The 27,087-nt window shown below is 38.4% G+C and overlaps 2 protein-coding genes across 3 annotated transcripts; one reads left to right on the top strand and one right to left on the bottom strand.

Annotated features, from left to right (window-relative positions):
* Positions 1–1,215: 1,215 nt before the first annotated feature.
* On the top strand, positions 1,216–4,932 carry LOC110789041 (uncharacterized). Of its 2 annotated transcripts, XM_056835407.1 has the most exons (6): positions 1,216–1,553; positions 1,637–1,762; positions 1,890–1,930; positions 2,113–2,180; positions 3,374–3,499; positions 4,614–4,932. In XM_056835407.1, exons 4-6 carry the CDS (start codon positions 2,132–2,134, stop codon positions 4,817–4,819), a joined length of 381 nt encoding a protein of 126 aa, XP_056691385.1. In that variant the 5' UTR covers positions 1,216–1,553; positions 1,637–1,762; positions 1,890–1,930; positions 2,113–2,131; the 3' UTR covers positions 4,820–4,932. The 2 variants fall into 2 exon arrangements, with proteins under 2 accessions (XP_056691385.1, XP_056691386.1); XM_056835408.1 differs by lacking the exons at positions 1,216–1,553; positions 1,637–1,762 and having other exon boundaries at positions 1,885–1,930; positions 2,053–2,180.
* Positions 4,933–7,000: 2,068 nt separating this feature from the next.
* LOC110789040 (uncharacterized) lies at positions 7,001–10,928 on the bottom strand. The gene is made up of 2 exons (XM_021993682.2): positions 10,752–10,928; positions 7,001–7,484 (listed from the first exon to the last, which is right to left on the bottom strand). Exons 1-2 carry the CDS (start codon positions 10,828–10,830, stop codon positions 7,234–7,236), a joined length of 330 nt encoding a protein of 109 aa, XP_021849374.1. The 5' UTR covers positions 10,831–10,928; the 3' UTR covers positions 7,001–7,233.
* Between the last annotated feature and the right edge of the window lie 16,159 nt (positions 10,929–27,087).

The raw sequence follows: 27,087 nt of genomic DNA, 5'->3' as shown, positions 1-27,087 counted from the left end.
GCGACTTAGAGTTAAGTCAAAGAGAAAAAGAGCGACTTAGAGTTAAGTCAAAGAGAAAAGGAGCGACTTAGAGTTAAGTCAGAGAGAGAAAGAGGAGCATAGTAATCGACGGGGATTGCTGTGGGGAACTCGTGTTCGAGAGGAACTCGAGTTAAAGAGTGTATTTGTAATAGAGTTATTGCATTAATACAAAAGAGTTGTGAGGTTCTTTTTGATTAGGATCAAGAAGGTTCCTCAGTTTTATATCTTTTTTCGCTCATTGTTCTCGGTCTCTTTATTGTTTAAATTTCGCATGAAACTTACCCAAGTTCCCAAGAAACAATTCAACCCCCCTCTTGTCAAGTGTTCCTACTGAACGAACAACTAACAACACCAATCAACTTCATCATTAATAATCACAAAGACACAATATGAATGGATCAATAATGGATCAATAAGGCAATATATACAACTGATTCACGAGCATATCAAATCAGCGAGTAAATCAATTAAATTAAGAACGACAATAACAACTGATTCACGAGCATATACAACCCAATTCCAACATCATTTGTGTGAGTACCCATAATAGTATAAACTATAAACTAGTCCAAATCGATTTAGAGCGCGTATGTACACAAACAATTAGGAGGGACTAAGCGTGATTACCTTCCTTTAGCAATAATTAATTGGCACCAACACCTACTGCTACGGATGGGTCTTCGACGGGCTTGAGACAAGAGGCAACAAATTTGTCTTTGAGGATCATCAGGGAGTATAATAAGAAGAGTAATTCATGATAACTTGATCACTAGAGCACGACAAAGAGAAATTCACGGATAATGGGTATTTTTGTGTGGATGGGAGGGTAATTTAGTATAATGATCATGGTTATACTTTGATGATTTGATTAGATGATGGAGGTGGAAGAATGAAATTTGCATGAAGGTTGAACTCACGAACAATTAACCATGAAATTTTTTAAAACAAAACGGCCAAATGAATATAGGATGGCAGAGATGGTTGATTAGGGTAAAAGGGTTATTTATAAGCTTCAAAAATAAGAGTCATCTATTTTTATATCTTTCTATCTATCTCTATTATATAAGCCAGCTCCTGAGGACATTTTAGTAACTTGACTTTTCGTGTCCACTTGCAAAAAGACAGTTAATAATTTAATAACAAATTATTTAAGAAGGAAAAAAAAAGAAACGGCTATCCTAATTACACAAAACCTTCGAATGTCAGAAAACCCCCAAAACCTTCTCTCTCTTCAGAAAACCCTTCAAAAAAAGGAAACCCTCGATCTCTCTTAGTCTCTCTCCTCAAAACCTTCTCTCTCTCTCTCTCTCTACCTCTGAGATCGGATTCTTTTCGTTTAATGGCAAAAGTTTAGGCGAATCCACCACCGTCGGCTCTTCCGGCATCTCCCAAAACTCCACCGTAAACCTCCACTTCAAGCTCCTTGGCGGCGGCAGCAATGGCGGCTCAACTTGCACGGAGTCATGGGATTGCTGCTTGAATATGCATGTACGCCGATCGAGATGCCAGATAGAGGGGACTCAATCATACCAGTTAGTTTTCCCCCTATTTATTTCTGAAGTATTTTAATTAAAATATGATTTGATTTTGAATTTGATTTTCTGGGTTTGGGCAGATTTGGTTGTTGCAAGTGCTGGAGATGATAAGAAGATTACATTGTGGCGTAAAAATGGGCAGATTTGGTTGTTGCAAGTGCTCGAGCTCCACAAGAGCCTTTACCACACCGATGATGTTCCTCAAGATACCTTTCTCTCTCCTAGGGTTTTTGTTTTGATTTTTGTTTTGTTATTTTATTGAATTGTTTGTTTATCTCTCCTAGAGATTTTAATTTTGAATTTGATTTGAGGATAATTTGTTGATTTGAATAGGAGAGTTGAGGTTGTTGCAAGATTGAAGTCATTGGAGGAAGGTGCGACAAACTGTTTGGTGTGAATTTTGTCATTGAGTATATTTGTCAAAATGTTATTGATATGGTCCATTGCTTTAATTGTTATTTGAATAACTGATTGACTGTTTGGTCTCAATTTGAAGGTTATTTGAAAGTTGGAATGTGAAGGTTGGAATTCACCCGTCCAATGTGGTTGTGACTAGGTTGAAGCTCGATAAAGTCATGAAGGCATTGCTGGAACATAAGGCAGAAGGTCACCCGGAAAATGAAGGTATAATTTCTGTTGTTTTAGAAGTTTTGGTTTGGTTTATTTTGAGAAAATTAATCTGTTATTTTGGTGTTTTATGTGATGTTGTTTTTACCTATTTATTTGCAAATTCAAGGTACTTGATCTGTTTCCCATTCCCGAATCATATTCTTTATGGATGTTAATCTATCGTATGCTGTCATCAAAACAAATAAAACTGGATCTAACAGTTCTTTTACTTCTATGTGACCACAAATAACATAACTTTTCTAAGCCCATATTATAAAATTGGAAAGAATATGGACATGATATGAGTCATATGACAGCAATTGGAGCTTACAGTAATAGAGTCAAAACGGTTGGTAATTTACTTTAGCTGGTTCCATTTTGTACACGTCAACTTTGTTATTAGTTTGTTACTGTAATAGTTTACTGTTTACTTGGAGTAAGAGGTTATGAGTTTTCTTCTGTAACTTTCATTTAATGGTTGTATAACAGTCAGAGTTAAGGTAAAAAGAGAAAATACAAGGAAGAATTAATACATCTAATAGCAACCTGGATTAATTTGTAACTACGATCTTTCAAAAATATATCACAACCAAGAAAAGTTCATATGAAGAAAAATTAGGACTCAATTTCATTAGGATAATAATAGGATGAATATTCACGGGTATAGTGAGTTCTATGGTATGTTCACTTTGTATGACCCAATCATAAGCTTCTTTAGAGATACTCTTTATGCTGTCAACATGTCTCTGAAAACCTTCAAGCTTAGAAAGCATAAGCAGCAGCATAGAAATCCTAACTGTGTGAATTTCTACAGAGTTTTTTTTTTTTGTCGACATAGTAATTTTTATTTACCAAATTCACATTAATTAGTCGTTAATTCGCGAGGAAATGATCAATAACATCAGATATTGAAACATTAATTTCAACACTGTTATTTTTTTTGTTTCAAACTGAACAGGTCGACGTGGTACAGGGTCAACTTTTCAATTCCTTTTTTTGAGTTTCTAAAACGGCTGTTTTTTGGAGATATTTTCAATAATTAGACTCCCTACAGTCTACACCTGTAGACATGTTCTGTATGTAAAGAAAAAGTTTTTCATTGAATTACTGTATTCTTTGAGCTGGATTTTTTTTGTCAAATTTTAATTTTGAGTGATAAATTTGATTACCCACTTCTTATTTTTGCTTGATTTTCCCTTTTCTGTTAGGTTTTTGGAGATTTCAGGGCCGACCTCAGTTTCTTCATAATTGCGTAGAAGATCAGAATGTGGGAAGAGATATAATTGTTCATCGTGTTCGCAGGAACATCAAAAACAAAAAAGATATGCCTACTGGTATTATGCCATCATTTTTTAGTTAATCATTTTTGTTGTTTCAGTTAATTAGACCTAAAAAGAACGGGCATATAAATTCATAATTCGTATTCTGTTTGGGTTATCCGTCATCTGTTTAAATTTCAATTTTGTTAGGTTTTCTTTGGGGGTTAATGTTAGGCTTAAGCAATTGAAGAGAATAAAAATTAGGATTTATATACAAGCTTAATGAGATCAAGGCATAAAGGTTGGAGCTTTAAAGAAGGGATGATATCACATTCATGACTTTGAGAATATTTACCTGGTGTTAACCTATCCGTAAATTTAAGCATATTAGGTATCCCAAATTTCTGTGTTTGAAGGGGGGATTGGGTTTGGCGAGGTGGGAAGATAGCAACTTGACTTAGAAATAGCTTGAAACGGAGCTCAAATTTGAATGAAAGGTCCAAACTCTTGAGATGTCAAATTGATTGGATGTGTCAAGAATCCAAATCTTGGAGAGACATCGATAGTAACTAGGGGTTGGGAAAGTCTCTTGGTTGGTTGAGCAAGATGAGATTTGGGATTTTCTGTTAAGCAAGAGTTTGAGGTGGGTTTCATGGGGTTTTGTTTCAAACTGAACAGATGTGGTACATGGGTCGACTTTTCAATTCCTTTTTTGAGTTTCTAAAACGGCGCTTTTTTGGAGATATTTTCAATAATTAGGCTTTCTACTGTCTACATATGTTCTGTATGTAAAGTTAATTTTTTTTTATTGATTCTACTCTTTAATTTGTAGGGTATATTAGTATGTACAATTCTTTAAGATAAAACAAAAGAATTATGAAACTTTTGTGTTATTTTACAAAAAAGGGAAATTGCTTTTTAAGAAGTTTTATGTTCTCATACATAGCAATCTGAACATAATTGATTCATGATACTCCAGTTATACCATCCTCATACTAATACTCCAGTTTTGTAGTTTTCCTTTGACCTCACAGTGTTGTTTGCTAAATGTATAAGTGAATTTATACTCATATCCACAAGGGTACTTGATCTCAAAGTTTGATGTGGATTTTAAACTAAAATTTCTATAGTACTGTGTTGAAATGTCTCTCTATATGATCAATGTTGTAAGAACAGATCTATGTTGAAGCTGGACCAATAGGTCCGGTTGATTGGAATGTAGTTGAAGTGAAACTGGACCAACATTCTGGAAGCAAAGCTGAGAGTCTGAGACCACTGACCCAATTCTTAGAGGCAAGATTATGGCTCAAGTTACTGCTACTTATGCAGTTGCAAGGTTCTACAAGCTTCAACTTGCTTGCTACAGGCTACCATCTGATTTATGTAATTAATTAAGTTCGTCTTTTTTTCCGATCATGCACTAAATAAACCAAATGCTTCCCTCTTTGGTATTGTCATTTGTGATTTGTGATCTGTGATCAATAAAATAGAAAAGGAGGATGCTCCCTTTTGTTCTTTGTAATCACATCGATCTATTATCAATGCTAATTAAGAGTTTTTATTTTAATACTATTGGCTTTACATTGAATTATGAAATTTATGTTATTTGTTAATATTGATGAATTTATCTTGATTTTACAATATGTTTGCGAATTGAGGGTATTAAATTTTTTAATTTTTTTTATATTCGCACGCATCGCGTGCATATAAGACTAGTTACTATATATTACTATATACTAAAAGAGACTCTAGGAATGACACGTGTCATTTCCTGGTGCGATTTTTTTCCGTCAAAATGTTTTTTTTACTTTTTTACTTTAAAATAAATAAATTACATTACGTTTTTTTAGGAAACTAAGATAAAAATATATTTTAATTACCATAGATGTGTACTAGTGCCTAATATATTATTGGAGGAAATCTAAATCAATATTATTTTTTCCTTTATTAATTTTATTTATGTATTATTATAACTTTTTAATCTGATAAGAAATATAAAAAATATTGATAAATGAACTTCTAATGTTAGTCTACTATTAATAATATAATACTTCCTCAGTTTCAAAAAGATCTTTACAGTTACTATTTGCACGAACTCCAATGCAATATTTAATTACTAATATATCCAATTTCGTATGTGAAAAATTATAAAAATTTGATATTCTGAAAATACATACCGAAACCAATCTGACAAGATCTTACATGTAAAGTTTTAATGTATATAATAGTGAGAATTCACGATCAAAGTTTTTATACTTTGGACACATTTTCCAAAGCGTAAAGAACTTTCAGAAACGGAGGTAGTACATGGTAACTGGTAAGTAAAAATGTTAATTAAAATAATAATACATGGTAAGTAGACTAACATATAAGTTTATTTATCAAGATTTTACTTAATTCAAAATATGTTGTATTTGACTAACTCGGTTATGCTCGGGTCTTTTCGAAAATTAGTCTTGAGTCATTTGGGGTTGGTTAACCTTGTTAGATCGCTCTACATACAAGTAAACGACAATAATTTTGAACTTTGTATAGTAATATGCAAATTTAGTTCATTTGAATATTTTTTTACACAACTTTGAATTTATACTTTTCATATATCTTTTTTACTTTCATGTTTTTATAATATCACAAGTCTTTTAGTTAATAGTAGCCGTGCGTTGCACGGGCCCTAAACTAGTAATAAAATAAAATAGGGTTTTAAACTTTTCAAAAGTATTAAAAGGGACTAACTAAAAACGGAAATAATTATATTTTGACTATAACATATATTTTACAAAATTATACGGAGTAAAATATTGGGGTATTATATAAAATCCCACCGCCAAAACTCCACCAGCCACCAACCGCCACAAACCACCACCCGAAACCACCCCTCACCACCTGCAACCACCCCTCTCACACTAAAAAAACCACCTGAAACCACCCCTCACAACCTGCAACCACCCCTCTCACACTAAAAAAAACCACTTGAAATCCTACCTTCCACCACCAAAACACCACCCAACCACCCCTCGCCACCCAAAACCACGCCGTCGTCCAAAAAAAACCCCACACCCCTAAAAAAAGGTGAAAAAAAAATCAAGACTAAGAATGAAATATTACCTTTTTGCCTTAATCATGGCTTTAAATGGTCAAATTCAGCCATGAAAACTCCAGATCTGAAATTTTTGTGGTCGAATTAGACCATTAAATCTTCAAATTTGCCCATGAAATTGTGAGAAAATAATAGAAGGAAAAGAGAGAAATGAAGAGGAAGGAGGCGGCGGTTGGGGGTGAGAGAATAGGCGGTTGGGAGAAGGAAATATGTGAGAATTGAACAAATGCTAACAGAAACAACATTTTACAAATGCTAACAGAAACAACATTTTACATCATGTGGTGGAGCAATTGTGAGAGAAGGAAATATGTGAGAATTGAACAAATGCTAACAGAAACAACATTTTACATCAAAGGGATTTATTCTCATTCTCCTTCTTTCCCTTTATTTATTTCATTTTTTTTACCCCGTGCGAACCAAACGCCCCTTAGGGTAACTCTTGGGCACCCACCAAAGAATTGAACTATAGGGTGACCAAATAGGGTGCCCAAAAGAAGACTTGCTAAAAAATGAAATATAGTTAAAGATGTCCGTAAAATATATAAAAAAAATATATAGAATTTAAATTTGTCACGCATGTACATAGTTTTTTTTTTCCGAATAGGGAAACACAATAAAACACGATCAATACTCTTAGCGAGTTTAGGTGTTTTTATTTTAGTAAAGCGCGTCTAGTTTTCTTTCCTTAACAATAAGGCAGATTTTGTAATCAACAAATGACAACGCAGTAACACCCACGACCATTATCTATTGCCGCTTTTTTTGAGCATTCTTCTAAACTTTCTCGGTTTAAATTCACAAAACATTCATCAAGAACTGATTGGTTCGTCCCCTTGGGTCGATCTTCGCAAACCCCACCTAGTACTTGATCTCCCGTTAGCTCAGTCTTGCATACACTTGCACATTCCTTGTTATCCTTGCATTCTCCTTTGAAATTCTTACTTGCCTTACTACATGTGCCTGCCAAAGTTTTACGTACGTGGATTAATAATAGTGTTATACAGGTCATAACGGAAGTAAGAAAAAACATTAAGAATTATTAAGAATGAAATAAAGAACACATATATTTAAAGTAGTTCAGTAGTTCACTAACTATGTGTCAGGCTACATCCATGGGCAAAGAAGAGGAAAACTTTATTTATCTTGAGAAATACAACTCAATTACTGATTACAACTAGGTTATGAGTTAAAGAGTTTATATAGTAATTTCTAGACAAATGTGAAAAAGCCCAGAAAATAGGCACAAAATAGTTAACCCGTGATGGGGCGTTGCAGTGAGGGGCTTGACGTACCGATTCAAGGAATATTTTTACAATAGAAAATATTACGTGCAATTCTACAACGAGAACTTAAATTCAAAGTACAACCAAGCTAGACTATTACTAGTTCCCTCCGTCTCGTAATACTCGTACCCGTTTGACCAATACGTAATTTAAAGTAATTTAATTGACTTATTATTTAATTAGGTGGTAGTTGATATTGAGTACTTTTTTATTATAGTTAGTGAGAAATATGTCAACCTTTGAGGGTGGTCGGGCGTGGGGGTGATTGTTTTTTAATGTTTTTTAGATGTTAGAAATACAAGTGAGACTTTAGGCAAGTGAGAGAAACAATATAAAATTAGAAAAAATATGTCATATAAAGAAACGGTGCAAGTATTTTGGAACGGCTTTATAAGCAAAGCGGTGCGAGTATTTCGGGACAGAGGGAGTACTACGTACTTTGTACTCGTGATCTACCGATATGATTTGTTTTCCATGCGTATACAAATTTAATACAATAATATATACTCCCTCTGTTTTAAATTGCTTGCAACAATTTTAGTCATTGATACCACTAGTATGAACTAGATTAGATACCGTGCGTGCACGGATATATCTAAAATTATATTTTGACCATCTATCTATACTAATATATTATAAAGCGTTGTGAAAAACGTCTACGTGTCACGTAGTACTCTTCCCCTTACGCCACATTATCCACTCACCAAGTGTTATCTGATGTAATGGACAACGAAAAATCAATATAATGAGGTTCGAACACAAGATCTCATGTGTAAATGATAACACTCATTACCATCTTAACCAACCAACAATTGTGGTTTATCTCTTCACATTAATTTACAAAATAAATGTTAACATGAAGTCTAAAACAACTAAATTTTTATGTGTCATTTTATTTTCTATAGACTATTTTGGAAAAATAATTAAAGCATTACGACAACCATGAAGAAATATGATGTCGTAAGTTTCATAATCATCAACTATATAAACGCCCTGCATATATATCTAATTTGGTGTTTATTAATTTGAAGCACTTACTTCCACTAGAAAACAAATTATAAGATGATGTAATTGAAAATTACATGGCATGATAAATGACGTAGTGTACGTGTCTGTGACGAACTTAATGGATGTCTTTCACTTTATGAAATACATGTATTTTGGTCAAATATTTACCTCAAGAAAAATCTAAAATTTTAAATATTTAATGTAGCAACCGGAGCATCGCCCGAGCCACACACTAATTTTTTTAGGCAAATTTGTTAAAAAGGACCTTTTATAACCCAAATTTTGCGAGAAAGGACCTTATATAATTTTTTTTATGAAATCACACCTTAATGTAAATTTTTTTCGCGAGAAATGACCTTATATAATTTTTTTTTTGTGAAATCACACCGTAATGAATTTTTTTTTTTTGCAAAAGACAACCAAAAGTAAAATTCCGGCATTGACTGAGCTTTTTCGGCAATTGACTTGCACGTGAGAAGCACGTGTGAATTTATTTTGCTAATCATACTCAATTTTCCTCCAAAATTCTAAGCTTTAAAACCTAAAGTTGGAAAAAAAATCGAAATAAAATCAAGTTTGAAAATTCAAGACTCGGGAAAATCAATGTCTTTAGCCACACGTGCTGCTCACGTGCAAGTCAATGGCCGGAAAAGCTCAGTCAATGCCTAAAACTTCCCTTAGGTCCTTTCTCGCAAAAAAAATTACTTTAAGGTGTGTTTTCACAAAAAAAAACTATATAAGGTCCTTTCTCGCAAAATTTGAGCTATAAAAGGTTCTTTTTGACAAATTTGCCTTTTTTTTATAAAATGTTTGACTGATCGATGTATTGCTCCTCATAAAGCAAATGCATAATTAATATATAAATTTTGAACATACTCATGTAATCATTTAATATGCAATTTTGTCCTACTACGTAATATATATTTTATATGATTAATAAGATTTTTTTACCAAAATATTAAATTTCAAAAAAAAAAATCATTTGATATATCTATTTGACTAAAATATTAACAAAATCATATTAAGCAAATTATAATTGTCATATTCTATATTCCAATAATTTTTTACCCATACATAAACCATTTATAAAAGATGCTAGAAGATAAAATTGAAAAAGAATTTAAGTAGATACATTTTTGATGAAACGTTTCTGGCAGAAAAAGTTTACACTAGTAAGTGACACGTGTCAGTCCTAGTGTCGATTTTAGTATAATGTAATAGATATAATTATATGCTATTATATACTTTCTCCAGTTCACAATAAATTCATCATTTTGACTTTCTACATTGTTTATATACGAGTAACTTTGATCATAAATATTCTTAATTATATACTTCCCCTCATTCCTTAAATATTGCACGTGTTGACTTTACACTCTCCAATATATGAATTTGACTCATAATCTCTCGAATTATGCATAAGTTAAAGTTATAAAAAAATTGATATTTAGAAAACATATATCAATAAGAATCTAACAAGATCCTACATACTTACATATTTTCTTACTCATATACAAAAGATGGTCAAAAGACACAATGTGAATAGTGCAAAAGTGAAAATGGTGCGAGTTTGTGGAACAGAAGAAGTATTAATAAAAGCTATCAAAATTAGATATTTTGAAAATGTATACTCCGCATTGAGATTAACCCAATAACAATTAAACATACAACATTTATCTTTGCACATTAGTAATAAATATGGTCAAACTAAAGTTAGTAAATAAATAGTGAAAAAATTCAATATGATGCATCTATAAAGAAACAGATGAAGTATTTGTAAAAACTATATATAAAAAAAATAGTAGTATTTGATTAAATATACATTAAGACTAATCTAATAACATATTAGTGAGAAAATATAATCAAAATTAATGTATAAATAGTGTAAAAGTCGAACTGTTATAAATATTCAGAAACGGGGAAATAAACACATTACCTGCGGATTCCGTGCTCATCAGAAGGATCGCACAAGTAAGAGCAGTAAACAAGACGATGGTTGGGACAAATTTAGCCATTACTCGATCACAATTAAAGAATTTAACACCTTTAATTTTCTAAGTAGAAACCTTTGTTTAATTAGGATCTTGTACGTGTTATATATTACATGGCTAAATTTTTATATTTATATCCGCATGATGAGATTGTAATCCGTATATCAAGTTATATAAATTTATTTATTTATACATGGTCATGGTAGTAAATTACGTGGTGTACCACATTCTCTTAGCTAGCTTTAGCTGTTTTTTTAAATGGATAGCACGTATATACTATATCTATTCATATAATTGACTGTCACACATGTTAAAATACTAGTTTGATTTTAATTATACACAATTATATATTTGAGTAATAAAAACTTTTAAAAATAGTATGCGTTAAAAAAAAAGAGTAATAAAAACTTTTAAAAAAAATTGATATTTGAAAAGTATACGTACGTTAAGACTAATTCAACAACATATTACGGAGTACACAATAACAATTGATTTTTACGAAGTATACATTAGTAAGAAATTTAGGTCAAAGTTAATATAGATATGAAACTACAAAAGTCAAACTGTTACAAGTATTCAAAAATGAAGAAAGTATGATCAACTTGTTATGGGATCTTTTGTGGTGATGACGTGTCACGCGTTTCTCGGAGGTAGAGTATGCGTTGGCATGATCTTCCTGCAACCTGCAAAACAAGAATATTTTCGTAGAAATATTCCCTCCGATTCCTAAGTAAGTATAGGCTAGAGAGAGAAGTAACTTTTAGAGAAAAGGCAGAGCAAAGATAGTTTTAGGTAGGTGGAATGAATTGCCTCCCCCTTTTACCTTGGGATCTGTACTATTTATAGGGCTATGATTTCTTGGGAATTGATCCCTAAAACCCTAGTTGCATGATTGGGTGATCTCTGGGACACGTGTCCATTTGTAGGAGATTTGATTAGAACCTGATGGACCCGTTAGGTTTGGGTTTGATCCTGGATAACTTGGGCCTTTATCAAGTGGATGGACTTCCTGGGCCTAAGTGACGAAGCTTGGCCCAGTATATGAGCCCTGGGCCTATGCCAATTTGGGGTTGGGCTTGAGTAGACCTCGCACGTCCTATGGCCCATTGTGGTGATACACCAAGGCCACATCATTTGCCCCTCAAGAGGAATGAAAACTGTCGTTAGTTTTTACTGCTCTTGGTTTCTCCTGTGCCGTAGCGACATGTGGCAGTGGTCATCATTTTTTACCCCTCTAAATAAGTGGCTATTTCAAGTGGATTCCCCCTCATTTCAAAAAATCTCTTGAGAGCAGCAGAAGGAGGGCGATTTCCGGCGTCATTCAACTACTAGTAAGCGATTTAGGACCACCGTCGCCTTCAACTCTTTGTTCTTGGAGTTCTTCATCTTTGGGAATTCAATTTCCTTTGGAGTTCATTCTTTGATCTAGCAGGTAACTTTCTCTTTTTGGAAACTTGTTTGTTGGTTTGCTTATTTTATCTTTCTCCCTTGTTAATGGTACGCCGGCCCAGTTGGTTTGAGGACGGCAACCTGGTACTTGACGTCTTCTCGGCAAGGGTTTATGCCCTCGTCTTGAGCCAATTCTTCGGCTTGTGCATGACAGTATGGTGAGGATAAGTGAAGATCCAGATTTTGAGGGGACGTCCTCATCTCCCATGGAGGAGGACGTCCCTGAATCAGGACGTGTAGAGGGGGCGACTGTAACACGCTAATAATTCCTTGCTTTTATAAAATCATTTTTCAACTTAAAATAAAGGAATTACTAAAGCATTACCGCCACCGTGATAACGGTTAAGGCTATTACCAGAATTACGCAGCGGAAATTAATGTCAACTAACTTTTAAAAACATAATTAATGAAATATCGAGGCCTCCTACAATTTGGAACCATAATAGCCCAAAACCCAAAGTATAAATAATTCAACCATTTCAAACATAATTAAAGTATAATTAAATAGTTCAAAATACGAAAACATGCAACTCTCTCGATCATCCCAAGCCACATGATTCCGGTCTACCAACCTGCTATATTATTCTACTCCCCATCAATGCGAGTGCAAATGATAGATCATCATAGGGTCATTAAGGCAAGGGATGGCCAAAACACACAAAGCACGTAGTCAGCAAAAGCTGAGTACTTACAAGAATAGAGTGAAATGAAACTAAAACTTGCATCACTCACTAAGTACTAACCATCATGCAAAAGCCATATAATAGTTAACAACCAATCATGAATACAAGACTCGACTCTTGACTCGACTCTTGACTCACAATTTAATTAGAATAAGCTTGGAACGGGCCAAAAGAATAATCCATAAAGAAAAAGGTGATGGGAGCCAACCATACACCAAATAATAAATAATAAAATCGGGCCATACCGAGTGTCGGGCCATACCGACGGAATTCCTGCGCATAATATAAATGAAACAACGTCTTGTATCATTAGTAGGAGTACGAGCTTTCCGGCAAGACTCCCCCCATTGTTCATACTCAAGGTATATACGTTCCAAGAGTTTTGAAGCTTGTTCTGGTTGCACTTTACGTTTATTAATATTTTATTAAAGGTGAACTCAAGACTCAACAACGTACACACATACAATTAATAAACAACAACCAAAACAATCTTATTTTAATGTCTTAGGACTTGTGATCAACCAAGCAAGACTCTTGTGAAATTACTACCATGTTCATTCTCACCAAAGTGAGATTCCACATCATGCCCATTAACATGAGGGTTGTGCCCTTGCACGACAAATCCTAATTCATTTCATACAAAATATTTCCAACTGAACCCTACATGTGCGGTGGCTTACGTGAGCTAACCCTTCAAATGTGGTAAAATAAATAGTACAACGAAGTACGAATAATTGGCTCAAAGTATGCTAGACATCCCGTACAATAGCATACAAATAAATAATCCATCCATTGCATGTGAAACAAACCATACATGCATAAATATTGAACAACATGATTGACAATGAAATCCATACTCATAATAATCTCAACATGCTTGTTCAATCAACAATTCAATAATTCCAATAATATTAATCCACATGATCGAACACCAAAGCATATATGAATCCACATAATATAATTCACATCATCAACAATCATGTAATGTCCTTGACAAAAAGTGTGGTCGCCCTAGACTTGTACGTACCTTGAATACCTAAGCGTAGGGGCCACTTTGCAATAACGAGCACTCACTCAGAAATCACCTCCTATCATCAAAATAACGAAACTTAAAATATTTCCATATTCATTAAATTTCCAGCAACTTTATAAAATCTAAAACTTCATTTAAACTTTAAATTCCATCGTTTTTCAATAATAAAATCGTCTCAATTTGTAAAACCAATCCCTAGTACAAAAACATACTTTTTCCGCCTTTAAAATCAATAAAAATCAACACTTTAAGCATTTATTCAAATCTGAAAATATAATTGATTATTGTTAGGGGGAAAAATACCCTCTTGGTGACGTGGGCATACATGGCAAGCATTGCATACGTGGCTGCCAACAAGGCGCAAGGTGGCATTATTCGAACGGTATTCCCAACTGCTGGGCTCAAAACGAACGTTACAAACCCTTGATGAAGCCGGCCTTCATTACGCATTTATTATCTAATTATGGGCAATTATTCCATAAACGTTACACTCTTGTTGTAAATGCCTATAAAATGGCTTAGTCTTGTCTATTTTACATACATAATTTCCAAGTAATAAACCTACGATTATCTTATGCTATTACGACTTGCTCTCACCATTCTCAATTATCTAGCTCGATCGATTTTTAGCACCTTCATCAAGGCAACTTCGTCTCTAAGTCGAATTTGTCCAAAACAATTTGGCGCCCACCGTGGGGCTGACAATCAAAAGCAGCTCGATAATACCATTCCAATCACCATGGCTGAAAATGCTAGCTCGTCTGATGATATCACTCGTCGCTTCGAAGCCATGGAGCAGCGCATCAACATCCTCCAAAAGGAAAACGAAGCGTTGCACTCTCAAGTCAGGTCCACCGCCTCCATCGCCACCGGATCCAGGTTCCAGTACCGGCGAGACACCTCCGGGTTAAACCGCCGCTTGGATCTTGACGCCGCTCCAGATCACCCCCTCCATGTACCCTTTGGCGAACCTGGGGGTCCTGTTCTCCAGCAGATCCGCGAATTCGATCCATTACAGAATCAACCCCGCTCTAACCCGAGTTGGCTTCTCCCGCCTCCAACTCAACCATCTTCTGCAGGTACATCGACAACAGTTGTCACCACGACGGTTGCCCGGGTAACCCCACCTCAGGTCGGCATGACGACATCCACCATGGTGACGGCTCCCGCCTCCGTTCCGGTGTCTCTTCCGTTGCCTCCCCCAATGGTGACCATGTCAATGCCTCTGCCTGTTACGCTTCCGGCACAAGGATCAACGCCAGTGATTCAAATTCCATGGGATCAACTCTTCTCTCAGCAAGTCGTCCACCCTGTTGTCAACCTGGTCACCTCGGCGCCAGGAGCACCTCCCCAGTTGATGACGGTTCCTTTAGCTAGCCAGGCGCCGCAAGCAGCGTTTCCCAATGCCCAAATGCGCCCCGACTCCTCTCGAAACTACTCTCCATATACTCCTCTTAACAGGTCAGTCGCTCCGGTTAGTCACGGTTTCGTAACTCCTTTTCCTTATGTTGCAGGTACCCACGCTACTCAAGGAACGCCCCCTTACATGCAACAAGTGGTGCCGCAGTTCACTCCTCACCAACCTCATGGCGTATACCCGCGGAGTACCTGTTATCAACATCTCCAAGCTAGCCTTCCCGAAACATTTAGCCCCCTCGTCCCGGTGCTCAACAGCATCTGTGAGAACACCAATCACTAACTCCAACAAATCATGACTATGATAAATAAAATCCCTGGTGTACCAACACCAATCAAAGAAGCTAGCCTAGACAGTTATGCCGACTCCCCATATGCTGATCCCATTGATGCAATAGACATCCCAAAACGATTTAGCCCACCCAACATGCCCATGTACGACGGGACGACCGACCCAAGAGAACATATCTTGACCTACAAACAACGAATGATGACCATTCCAGTTCCCAAACACATGAGAGAAGCCAGCCTTTGCAAAGGGTTCGGTTCGACATTGGTTGGGCCCGCCTTGAAATGGTTGACCAGCCTGCCAAATGGGTGCATTACCTCTTTTGCTCACCTCGACAACATGTTCAACCAAAAGTTCGCTAGCAGCAGGTGTCTAGAGAAACAGACGAGCGACTTATACCGAGTAATCCAACGTCACGACGAACCCCTGAAGGATTATATAGCTCGGATTCATCAGGGAGAAGGTGATTGTTCCTGAATGTGATGTCCCGACAGCCATCGAAGCGTTCAGGCAGGGATTGTATGGCGAAACCGACCTCTGGAGGGATTTAATCAAATACCCCTGCAAGACGTTCGAAGACGCTCAAGCCAAAGCAATGGCCCAAGTTAGGTTGGAAGAAACTCTCCATTCTCGGAAAGGGGGTAATGACTACTCAAAGACGGAAAGACGGTTGCCCTATCCCAAGAGGAGCAACGACTGCCCTGCTCCTTATTCCCGACCTCAACATGTAGCAATGGTGGAGGAAGACGACGACTCCGACTGGAAGAACAGCCCGGATCTGCCTCCAAAAATTAACGAATATTCTTTCTGTGTTGACACTGTAGGTCTGATGTACCACCTCTCGAAGATGGGGAAAGCAGTGCAATGGCCGCCAAAGTCCAGCAAACCCGAGTCGAAGAAGGATGCCTCTAAATGGTGTGATTTCCATGCCGACATCGGTCACACAACCAACGACTGCGTCGCGTTGAGGAGAGAAGTAGCCTACCTGCTGAAAAATGGTTACCTCAAGGACGTCATGTCAGATAAAGCTCGTGGCGTTGTCAACAAAGACAACTCTAACTCTCCATCTCGACCTCCTCCACCTCCCCCTCATACTAAAACTGTGAATTTCATTGCTAGAGGTTCAGACATTTGTGGTTTAACTTATTCTGCAGCGAAGAGACACGCCCGAGAAAATGAGATAGACAGACCAGTCCGAGCTGTAGCCGCCAAGTACCTAACCCCTATATCTTTTGATGAATCTGATGCAGGGGACATCTCGGACAAACATCACGACGGCTTGGTGATATCTATTCCTGTTGGAAACTGCATGATCAAACGAGTCCTTGTCGACAATGGTAGCTCAACTAACGTGATGATGCTTGACGCCCTCAAGGAGATGGGGCTCAACCCCGACACAGATGTCGTCAAAAAATCTACCGTGCTAATAGGGTTCAGTGGCGAAGCAAAAACCACCTTCGGAGAAGTTACCCTACTCGTTTACGCACAAGGAATCAACCAACAGGTAAAGTTCTGTGTTATTGATTGCTCTTCATCTTACAACATTATTTTGGGTAGGCCCTGGATTCACGACATGAAGGCCATCCCATCGACATATCACCAAACCATCAAATTCCCGACTCGATGGGGGGTTCAAGAAATCAAAGGAGATCAGCAAGAGTCCAAAGAGTGCTATAAGGTGGCCCTAAAGCCATCGGCCACAAATAAATCCTCATTATAGCAATTACAGTCCAATTCCGAACCAGCAAGCTACGAAGAACCCAAATCTGAACAACTCGACGAGATCATCTTGGATCCTGTGAAACCAGAACAGGTCGTCTTTATTGGATGTGATGTACCCGACGACATCAGGTCGGAGCTTGTTACATTTCTTAAAGCCAACGCGGATTGCTTCGCATGGTCACATGAAGATATGCCAGGCATCAGCCCAAACGTCATCACTCACAAACTCAGTGTCGACCCCCGACATAAGCCCGTCAAACAAAAGCGGCGGAAGTTCGCTCCAGAACGCAACCAAATTATCAACGATGAAGTTCAGCAGCTACTAGATACATGAAAGATCAGGGAAGTAAAATACCCAGACTGGTTGGCCAATGTCGTCGTAGTCAGGAAGAAGAATGGGAAATGGCGAGTGTGCATAGATTTCACCGACATCAACAAAGCATGCCCTAAAGATTCTTTTCTCTTACCCCACATCGACGCCATGGTTGATGCTACTGCGGGACACGAGATGCTCACATTCATGGACGCGTTCAGTGGATACAACCAGATTTTGATGCACCCAGAAGATCAAGAGAAAACCTCCTTCATCACGGAGCGGGGAACTTATTGTTACAAGGTCATGCCGTTCGGTTTAAGGAACGCAGGCGCCACCTATCAGCGCCTAGTCAACAAAATGTTCAGAAAACAGCTGGGCGACACAATGGAAGTCTACATCGACGACATGCTTGTGAAATCCAAGAAAGCCTCGGATCACATCACGCATCTCCAACAAGCCTTCGATGTGTTGCGAGAGTACAACATGAAACCCAACCCCACCAAATGTTCGTTCGGAGTCTCTTCCGGAAAATTCTTAGGTTACATGGTTACTCAAAGAGGCATCGAAGCTAGTCCTGATCAGATCCGCACAATCATCAACCTACAATCACCTCGAAACAGAAGGATGTACAAAAATTAGCAGGCAGAGTGGCTGCCCTCAACCGCTTCATCTCCAGGTCGTCTGACAAGTGCAAATTGTTCTACGACATCCTCAGGAAGAATGAGAAGTTCAGCTGGACTGACCGACACGAAGCCGCATTGCAACAACTCAAGCAATACCTGTCAAACCCCCCGTTACTGTCCAAACCAAAAAACGATGAAGTGCTACAAGTATACCTCGCAGTTATAGAGTCGACCATCAGTGCTGATACGGTTATGGATGAAAGTGATAGTCTTATGCTAGCAATTGGAACCAAAACTGATTTGGGTTCAATGGCTCGTTTTGTGTGCATGGTGACTTGGATTGAGTGAGCTCGTTATATGGTCCTTATTATCAAGGTGGTACGTTAATCAAACTGGTCCGTTTAATCACATTGGTCCGCTTGTTTAAACAGATTGTACGCACTTATTATTTTTAATTGCTTTGGTTAAAGTCGGTTTAATAAAGGGATATTTGTTTAAATCCCCAATTTAAATTCAGTCATTACTTAGCTTTGATTATTGCTGTTTGTAAGGAGAGTTTTAAGCCTTTGTAACCTCCAATTTAGTGACTGAATTAGGAGGCTTTAGAGCTTGTAACTGCCAGTTCTAAAGGCTCTTAAATGGCTCTTAATTAGCCGTTTAAAGCTCTTGCAGCTGTTGGTTTTTGGCTATTTATAGTCAGTTTCTTGATTGGAATAAACAACCAACTGAATGATTAAAACACTTGTTTGTTACATTTCGAATTATAGTTTATAATTCAGCCTTTTTCTTTGTTTTGGACGCGTTTCCTATTCAAAGAACTGATTGTGAGTCAATAGGTCTTGTCTTGCATTCACGATCAACGAGTTAAAGGTCTAGCTTGTTAATCAACTATCCTTGTTTATACAACGAGTTTTTAAACTCGTATCATTAGTGGTATCAGAGCTGCTGTTCGTGTGATCCGCCCAAAAAAAAAAAGGAAAAAAAGGAAAAAAAAAGAAAAAAAAAATAAAAAAAAAGAGCTGCTGTTCGTAATTCTTACAAACTGAAATATGAATTTTGATGATCCTGACTTTCTACAACATCTCCAAGAAGCCTTGAAGAACGTTAGAGATGGGGGGTATCGTAGGCCTCCTAGGCGTGATCTACGGGCTATGGATGAATTCAAAGTCACCGAACTTCCTGAATTTGTTGGTGGAACAGATCCGGAAGCCTATTTGGAGTGGGAGCGCAAAATAGAGAGAATGTTCGATTTCAAGGACATTGATGATGAGAAGCGTTGCAAATATGCCATATTGAAGCTAGGACGAGGGGCTTCATTGTGGTTCGAGGGACTGAAATCCAAGAGAATACGTGAAGGGAAGGAGAAAATTACCTCTTGGGAGTCTTTGAAACGTAAGCTACGTAAAAGGTATGTGCCAACAACTCATAGAATAACAACTTATCGTAAAATTGCTGAATTGAGGCAAGGAAAAATGAGTGTGGCTGAATATATTGATGAGTTTGAAATGTTGTCCTTAATGGGAGAAATTGAGGAAATTGAGGAACAAAAACTGTCCAGATTTTTAAGGGGTCTAAATTATAATATTGCCAATACCGTAGACCTTTATCCATATTCTGATTTTGACACTCTTTGTGGACTTTGTTTAAAATTGGAAAATCAAGGGAAGGCAAAATATGGGGGAGGGTCTAGTATGGATGGTAAAGCCAAGTCTTGGGCTAAATCCGAACCTAGCTTGAAACCAAACACATCACCTAGTACCGAAGGTTCAAGTAATTCTACGGCTGCCCCTAAACTATCTAACCCAACCAAAGAAACAAGTCTGTCCAAGGTGCGTTGTTTTAAGTGTCAAGGGTTTGGGCATTATCAAAATGCGTGTCCAAATAAACGAGTAGTGACCTTGAGAGAAGCTGTTGAATGTCGTGAGGAGTTGTTTGAAGAGGAAAAGAGGTTGGGGGACGTATTTGTGTTTGATGAGAGTGGTGATGAGGAGGAAGAGGAAGGGTATGAGGCTCCAATTTATGACACAAATCTGGTACTTAGAGCGCTACAAACTCAAATTTCACCTACTGATCTAGACCAACGAGATCAGTTGTTTCATACTAAATGTCTAGTGAAAGATAAGTGGTGTAGTGTAATTGTTGATGGGGGGAGTTGTACCAATGCTGCTTCTAGTGAAATGGTGTCAAAATTAGGCTTAATCACTACTGCCCATCCTAGGCCATACGCACTCCATTGGCTTGATGATGGTAATAGTGTAAAAGTGTCGAAGCAAGTAAGGGTTGGTTTGACTATGGGTTCGTATGTGGATGAAGTTCTTTGTGATGTTATTCCTATGGATGCTTGTCATATTTTGTTGGGTCGTCCTTGGCAGTTTGATAGGGACGTGATTCATAAAGGGAGAAGCAATGAGTATGAATTGAGAGACAAAGGCAAGAAAATTGTGCTAAAGCCTATGTCATCTCAAGCGGTTCGATCCATGAGTGTGAAACAAAAGAAAAGGCCGAATCTCACCATGTTGGCTAGTGAACGAGAAATTGAGCAAGCTCTTGATCATGGAGAGTTGGTGTATTTGCTCGTGGCTAAGGAGAGTCCAATTGAAGGCCAAAATTGGAAAGAAGGCAGTCCCATTGCCGAATTGCTGTTTGAGTTCAAGGATGTATTTCCGGATGAATTACCACCAGGTTTGCCCCCTATTCGTGGTATTGAACATCAAATTGATCTTATTCCAGGAACTTCTTTGCCTAATAAGGCTGCCTATCGTTGCAATCCGGAGGAAACAAAGGAATTACAAAAGCAAATTGATGAACTTGTGAATCGAGGCTATGATAGAGAAAGCTTGAGTCCATGTGCTATTCCGGTGTTGCTTGTGCCTAAGAAAGATGGAAATGGCGAATGTGTGTTGATAGTAGGGCTGTGAATAACATTACCATCAAGTATCGTTTTCCAATTCCGAGACTTGATGATATGTTAGATGAGCTCCATGGTTCGAAGTTGTTCTCAAAAATTGATTTGCGAAGTGGTTATCATCAGATTCGGATGCGTGAAGGAGATGAGTGGAAAACGGCTTTCAAGACAAAACATGGTTTGTATGAGTGGACCGCCATGCCATTTGGTCTCACTAATGCTCCTAGTACGTTTATGAGGCTAATGAACGAAGTGCTTAAATCATTTTTGGGCAGATTCGTTGTGGTATATCTTGATGACATCTTGGTGTATAGTAGGAACGAAGAGGAGCATCTGATTCATTTGAGGGATGTTTTTGAAACACTTAGAGCTCAAAGACTCTATGGGAAGCTAGAGAAGTGTTCATTCCTTGTTGACAATGTTGTATTCTTGGGCTATGTGGTTTCGAAAGATGGAGTGTCCGTGGATCAGTCCAAGATCGAAGCTATCAAATCGTGGCCTAATCCTAAAACTATAAGTGAGGTGCGTTCATTTCATGGTCTTGCTTCATTTTATAGACGTTTCATTCGTGATTTCAGTACTATTACTAGTCCTATCACTAGTTGCTTGAAGAAAGGTGCTTTTGTATGGGGAGAGGATGCCCAAAAGGCGTTTGATGTGATTAAAGAGCGTTTGTGTGCTGCTCCTATTTTTGCGCTGCCAGATTTCTCTCAACCTTTTGAGGTCGAGTGTGATGCTAGTGGAGTGGGGATTGGTGCTGTTTTGATCCAAGGTAAGCGTCCCATAGCTTATTTTTCGGAAAAGTTAGGGGGTGCTCGTTTGAATTATTGCACTTATGATAAAGAGTTCTATGCCATTGTTAGAGCTTTGGATCATTGGAGTCATTATTTGCGTTCTAGCCACTTTGTTTTGCATTCTGATCATGAATCTTTGAAGTATATTAATGGGCAACAAAAATTGAGCCCAAGGCATGCTAAATGGGTTGAGTTCTTGCAATCCTTTCATTTTTCTACGAAATACAAAGATGGTAAAAGCAATGTGGTGGCTGATGCATTATCACGAAGGTACACTTCGCTTGCTACACTTGATGTTCGTTTGTTGGGGTTTGAGACCTTAAAAGATTATTATCATGATGATGGTGATTTTGGAGTTGCATTCGAGAAATGTGCAGTTGGTGCTTATGGGGAGTACATGTTGCAAGATGGGTTTCTTTTCAAAGGTAATCGCCTTTGTATTCCTAAGCATTCAATTCGTGAGTTACTAGTGCGTGAGGCTCATGGTGGAGGATTGGCTGGTCACTTTGGCATAGCCAAGACCTTGGAAATCTTGAGAGAACATTTCTTTTGACCTAAAATGTTAGGTGATGTAACGAACATTGTGAATAAATGTGTGACTTGTCATATGGCCAAGAGTTCTTTCAAACCCGGTTTATACTCACCTTTGCCGGTTCCAGTTCGCCCTTGGGAAGATGTATCCATGGATTTTATAGCGGCTTTGCCTTGTACTCAAAGAGGTAAGGATGCTATTATGGTCGTGGTGGATAGATTTTCAAAAATGGCTCACTTCGTTGCTTGTCACAAAATGGATGATGCTTGTAATGTGGCTGATTTGTATTATAAGGAGATTGTTCGTTTGCATGGAATTCCAAAGACTATTGTTTCTGATCGAGATTCCAAGTTCTTGAGTTACTTTTGAAATACATTGTGGAGAAAGGTGGGAACCATGTTGTTGTTTAGCACTTCACATCACCCTCAAACTGATGGGCAAACAGAGGTGACAAATCGAACCTTGGGAACGCTATTGAGAGGGTTGGTAAGTAAAACGCAAAAGGATTGGGATGTCAAGCTTGCTCACGCTGAATTTGCTTATAATCGGTCTCCTACTTATGCTACTGGTCATTCTCCATTTGAAGTAGTATATGGGATTAATCCATACTTGCCCTTGGATTTAATTCCATTACCAAAAGATGAGTTGGTTCACAAGGATGCCGATGCTAAGTTAAAGTCTATGATGAAACTGCACCAACAAGTTCGTGAGCGAATTGAAGCTATTAATGCCTCTTATAAACAGAAATCAAATAAGAATAGCAAACCGAGGTTGTTTGAAGAAGGTGATTTGGTTTGGGTTCATTTAAGGAAAGAGCGTTTTCCAAGCAAACGCAAGAACAAGCTTATGCCTAGGGCTGAAGGTCCTTACAAGGTGGTTGCACGTGTGAATGATAATGCTTACAAGATTGAGCTTCCGGGAGACTATGGTGTCCATGCTACTTTCAATGTAGGTGATCTTTCACCTTATCTTGATGATGATGGCCTTGCTGAATTGAGGTCAATTCCTTTTAAAGGGGGAGGGGATGATACGGTTATGGATGAAAGTGATAGTCTTATGCTAGCAATTGGAACCAAAACTGATTTGGGTTCAATGGCTCATTTTGTGTGCATGGTGACTTGGATTGAGTGAGCTCGTTATATGGTCCTTATTATCAAGGTGGTACGTTAATCAAACTGGTCCGTTTAATCACATTGGTCCGCTTGTTTAAACAGATTGTACGCACTTATTATTTTTAATTGCTTTGGTTAAAGTCGGTTTAATAAAGGGATATTTGTTTAAATCCCCAATTTAAATTCAGTCATTACTTAGCTTTGATTATTGCTGTTTGTAAGGAGAGTTTTAAGCCTTTGTAACCTCCAATTTAGTGACTGAATTAGGAGGCTTTAGAGCTTGTAACTGCCAGTTTTAAAGTCTCTTAAATGGCTCTTAATTAGCCGTTTAAAGCTCTTGTAGCTGTTGGTTTTTAGCTATTTATAGTCAGCTTCTTGATTGGAATAAACAACCAACTGGATGATTAAAACACTTGTTTGTTACATTTCGACTTATAGTTTATAATTCAGCCTTTTTCTTTGTTTTGGACGCGTTTCCTATTCAAAGAACTGATTGTGAGTCAATAGGTCTTGTCTTGCATTCACGATCAACGAGTTTAAGGTGTAGCTTGTTAATCAACTATCATTGTTTATACAACGAGTTTTTAAACTCGTATCAAGTGCAGTGTTAGTCCGGGAAGAAGATGGAAAGCAACTACCTGTTTATTACGTCAGTAAGTCTTTACTTAGCGCCGAAACAAGGTACTCTCATCTCGAAAAACTTGTCCTTTCTTTAGTCGTTGCTTCTGTTAAATTGCGTCCTTATTTCGAATGTCATCCTATCACTGTTAGAACTAACTATCCCATGAAGTCAATCATGAGGAAACCCAAGTTGTCTGGCAGGATGTCCAAATGGGCAATACAATTAGGTTGTTACGACATCAGATACGAACCTCGCACAGCCATCAAGTCGCAAGCCCTGGCTGATTTTGTAGCTGACTTCAGCCCGAGCCTCCAACACGAAGTCGATCACGAAGTCAACACACTGACCGACAATGGATCCTCATCAACATGGACCCAACATACTGACGGCTCCTCCAACATACGGGGGACAGGCCTCGGCATCGTGCTAAAATCGCCACAAGGGGACACCATAGTATAATCTGTCTGTTGCGAGTTCAAAGCTACCAACAACGAAGCAGAGTACGAAGCTTTGATCTTGGGGTTGTCATTAGCACTCGACATGAATATCCGCCGACTTGAGGTACGTTGCGATTCTTTATTAATTATCAGCCAGATTAACGGTTCGTATGCAGTGAAGGACTCAAAGATGCAGGCCTACTTGGAAATAGCAAAAAGGGTCGTGAACAAGTTCGACTCATGCACCTTACAACAAATACCAAGAGACCAAAACACCCAGGCTGACGCCTTAGCCAATCTTGGCTCAAACATCAAACCTAAACTCACCTCCATCCCCGTAGTCCACTTAATGTATCCAGCCATCACCAAAGATAACCTACCCATCACCGAACAGTCTCAACCTACTCAAATGCCCTCATGGCGCGACCCTTACATACACTGGCTTAAACACAACACTACCCCACCAAGAGTCACCCACGAAAAAGCCTTCCGCATGAAAGCCTCCAGATTTATCCTAATCCATGGAGTATTGTTCAGAAAGTCGGTTACAGGACCGTACTTGAGATGCCTTGATCATGACGAGATTGAGTCGACATTGCGCAACATACATGATGGGGAATGTGGAAACCACGCCGGAGGAAGAAGCTTAGCCCACAAAACCCTTACCATGGGATATTTCTGGCCCACCATGAAGAAAGACGCAATCACCTTTGCTAAGAAGTGCGACTCCTGCCAGCGGTTCGCGTCCATATCTCACCAACCTTGTGAAGCACTCCATGCACACCTTGCACACCTCAAGCACCAAGATATCCTCAAGAAAATGGCCAAGCCGAGTCAAGTAACAAAATCATCATCAACAACCTCAAGAAGCGCCTCGACGACGCCAAAGGAAGATGGGCAGACGAGTTACCAATGATCCTTTGGGCCGACAGGACGACGCCAAAGACGGCGACCAATCACACTCCTTTCTCCTTAGTCTTTGGTTGCGGGGCAGTCATCCCTCCCGAAGTCGAACTCCCCACAGCAAGAAGCAGTTTCATGGCACCAGGAATGAACGACTCAGTCTTGGCTTACGACATCGATACTGTTGACGAACTTAGGGAAGCAGTACTGGTCAGGATGGCCTCCTACCAACAAGCCGTCGCAAACAGCTACAACAAGAATGTGAGGGTTCGGGTATTCCAGCAGGGAGATTGGGTCCTACGCAAGGTTTTCCCAAACAAAAAGGATCCTCGACACGACAAATTGGCCCCGACATGGGAAGGTCCCTATCAGATCGTGAGACGAACAGGACATGGTGCATACAAGTTGGTTGACAAAGACGGCACACCCATCCCAAGAAGTTGGAATGCGACACACCTAAAACTGTACCATTTCTGAACACCCGAATAATTTTTGCTTTCTCGTTTTTCTAACACAACAGGTACTCTAGCATTCATCACCATTATGTCGATACCCCCGAGACAGAGTGGGCATGACGTATTACGAAGTCGAGAACATCTCGAACAATATACACTTATAAGCAACAAAGAAGTTAAGTTCCTCTCCTCTACCTTTTTTCCTTTCCTCCTTATATGTTATCACCATTACTGACTTAGGCATCGGAGGGCCGTTGGCTCCACCAACGGCCAATCCTCACGCCATCGTCTTATTTTGCAGACAACACCGTGGCGACATCATAAGTATACACTTAGGAGGAACAACGAACGTAAAGGCTCGACTCGACTTCGTCCCGTATTTCTCCTTGAACTCTTTCTTTCTTTTTTTCTCCTTGTCGTAATTTCCTCTCATTTTTATGTCGCTCCATACTGACTTAAGCATCGGAGGGCCGTTGGCTCCACCAACGGGCAATCCTCACGCTCTGCTGTGTTGACAGTATGGTGCCCACATGGTGGCGGATTCGACAAGGAGAAAACAGATGAAGCAAAGTGTACAACACAACATACAGGAAACCAAAAGTCGAAATTGTGCACGCATGTTCAGAAAAACGACGTGAAAGGAAACAATGTTCATTTTATTCAAACATGATTGTATACATTACATATTACAAGTCTTACAAAATACAAAACACAATTTAGGCCATTAAAAAAACGCCTGGTACACTACAATGTACATTACATACATAATGGAATACAGATCTACATTTTCTACAACATACATTTCTTGCAGGTTCCCCTTTGACAGGCTGGAGACGTCTCCAAAGTCGAACTCGAGGTATGTGCCCAACCTGCAAAACAAAACACCAAACCAAACACATTTTTCCAAAAACAAAGCAAGCAACACAGAATTCGCAAACCACAAATATTTACATGACTTGCCCCCTTGGACAAGCCCAAAAACATTCAAAA

The sequence above is a fragment of the Spinacia oleracea genome, chromosome 2 (assembly GCF_020520425.1).
Source record: "Spinacia oleracea cultivar Varoflay chromosome 2, BTI_SOV_V1, whole genome shotgun sequence".
Taxonomy (NCBI): domain Eukaryota; kingdom Viridiplantae; phylum Streptophyta; class Magnoliopsida; order Caryophyllales; family Amaranthaceae; genus Spinacia; species Spinacia oleracea.
The sequence above is the reverse complement of the archived record's forward strand: the minus strand, read 5'-3'. Positions and strand labels throughout refer to the sequence as shown.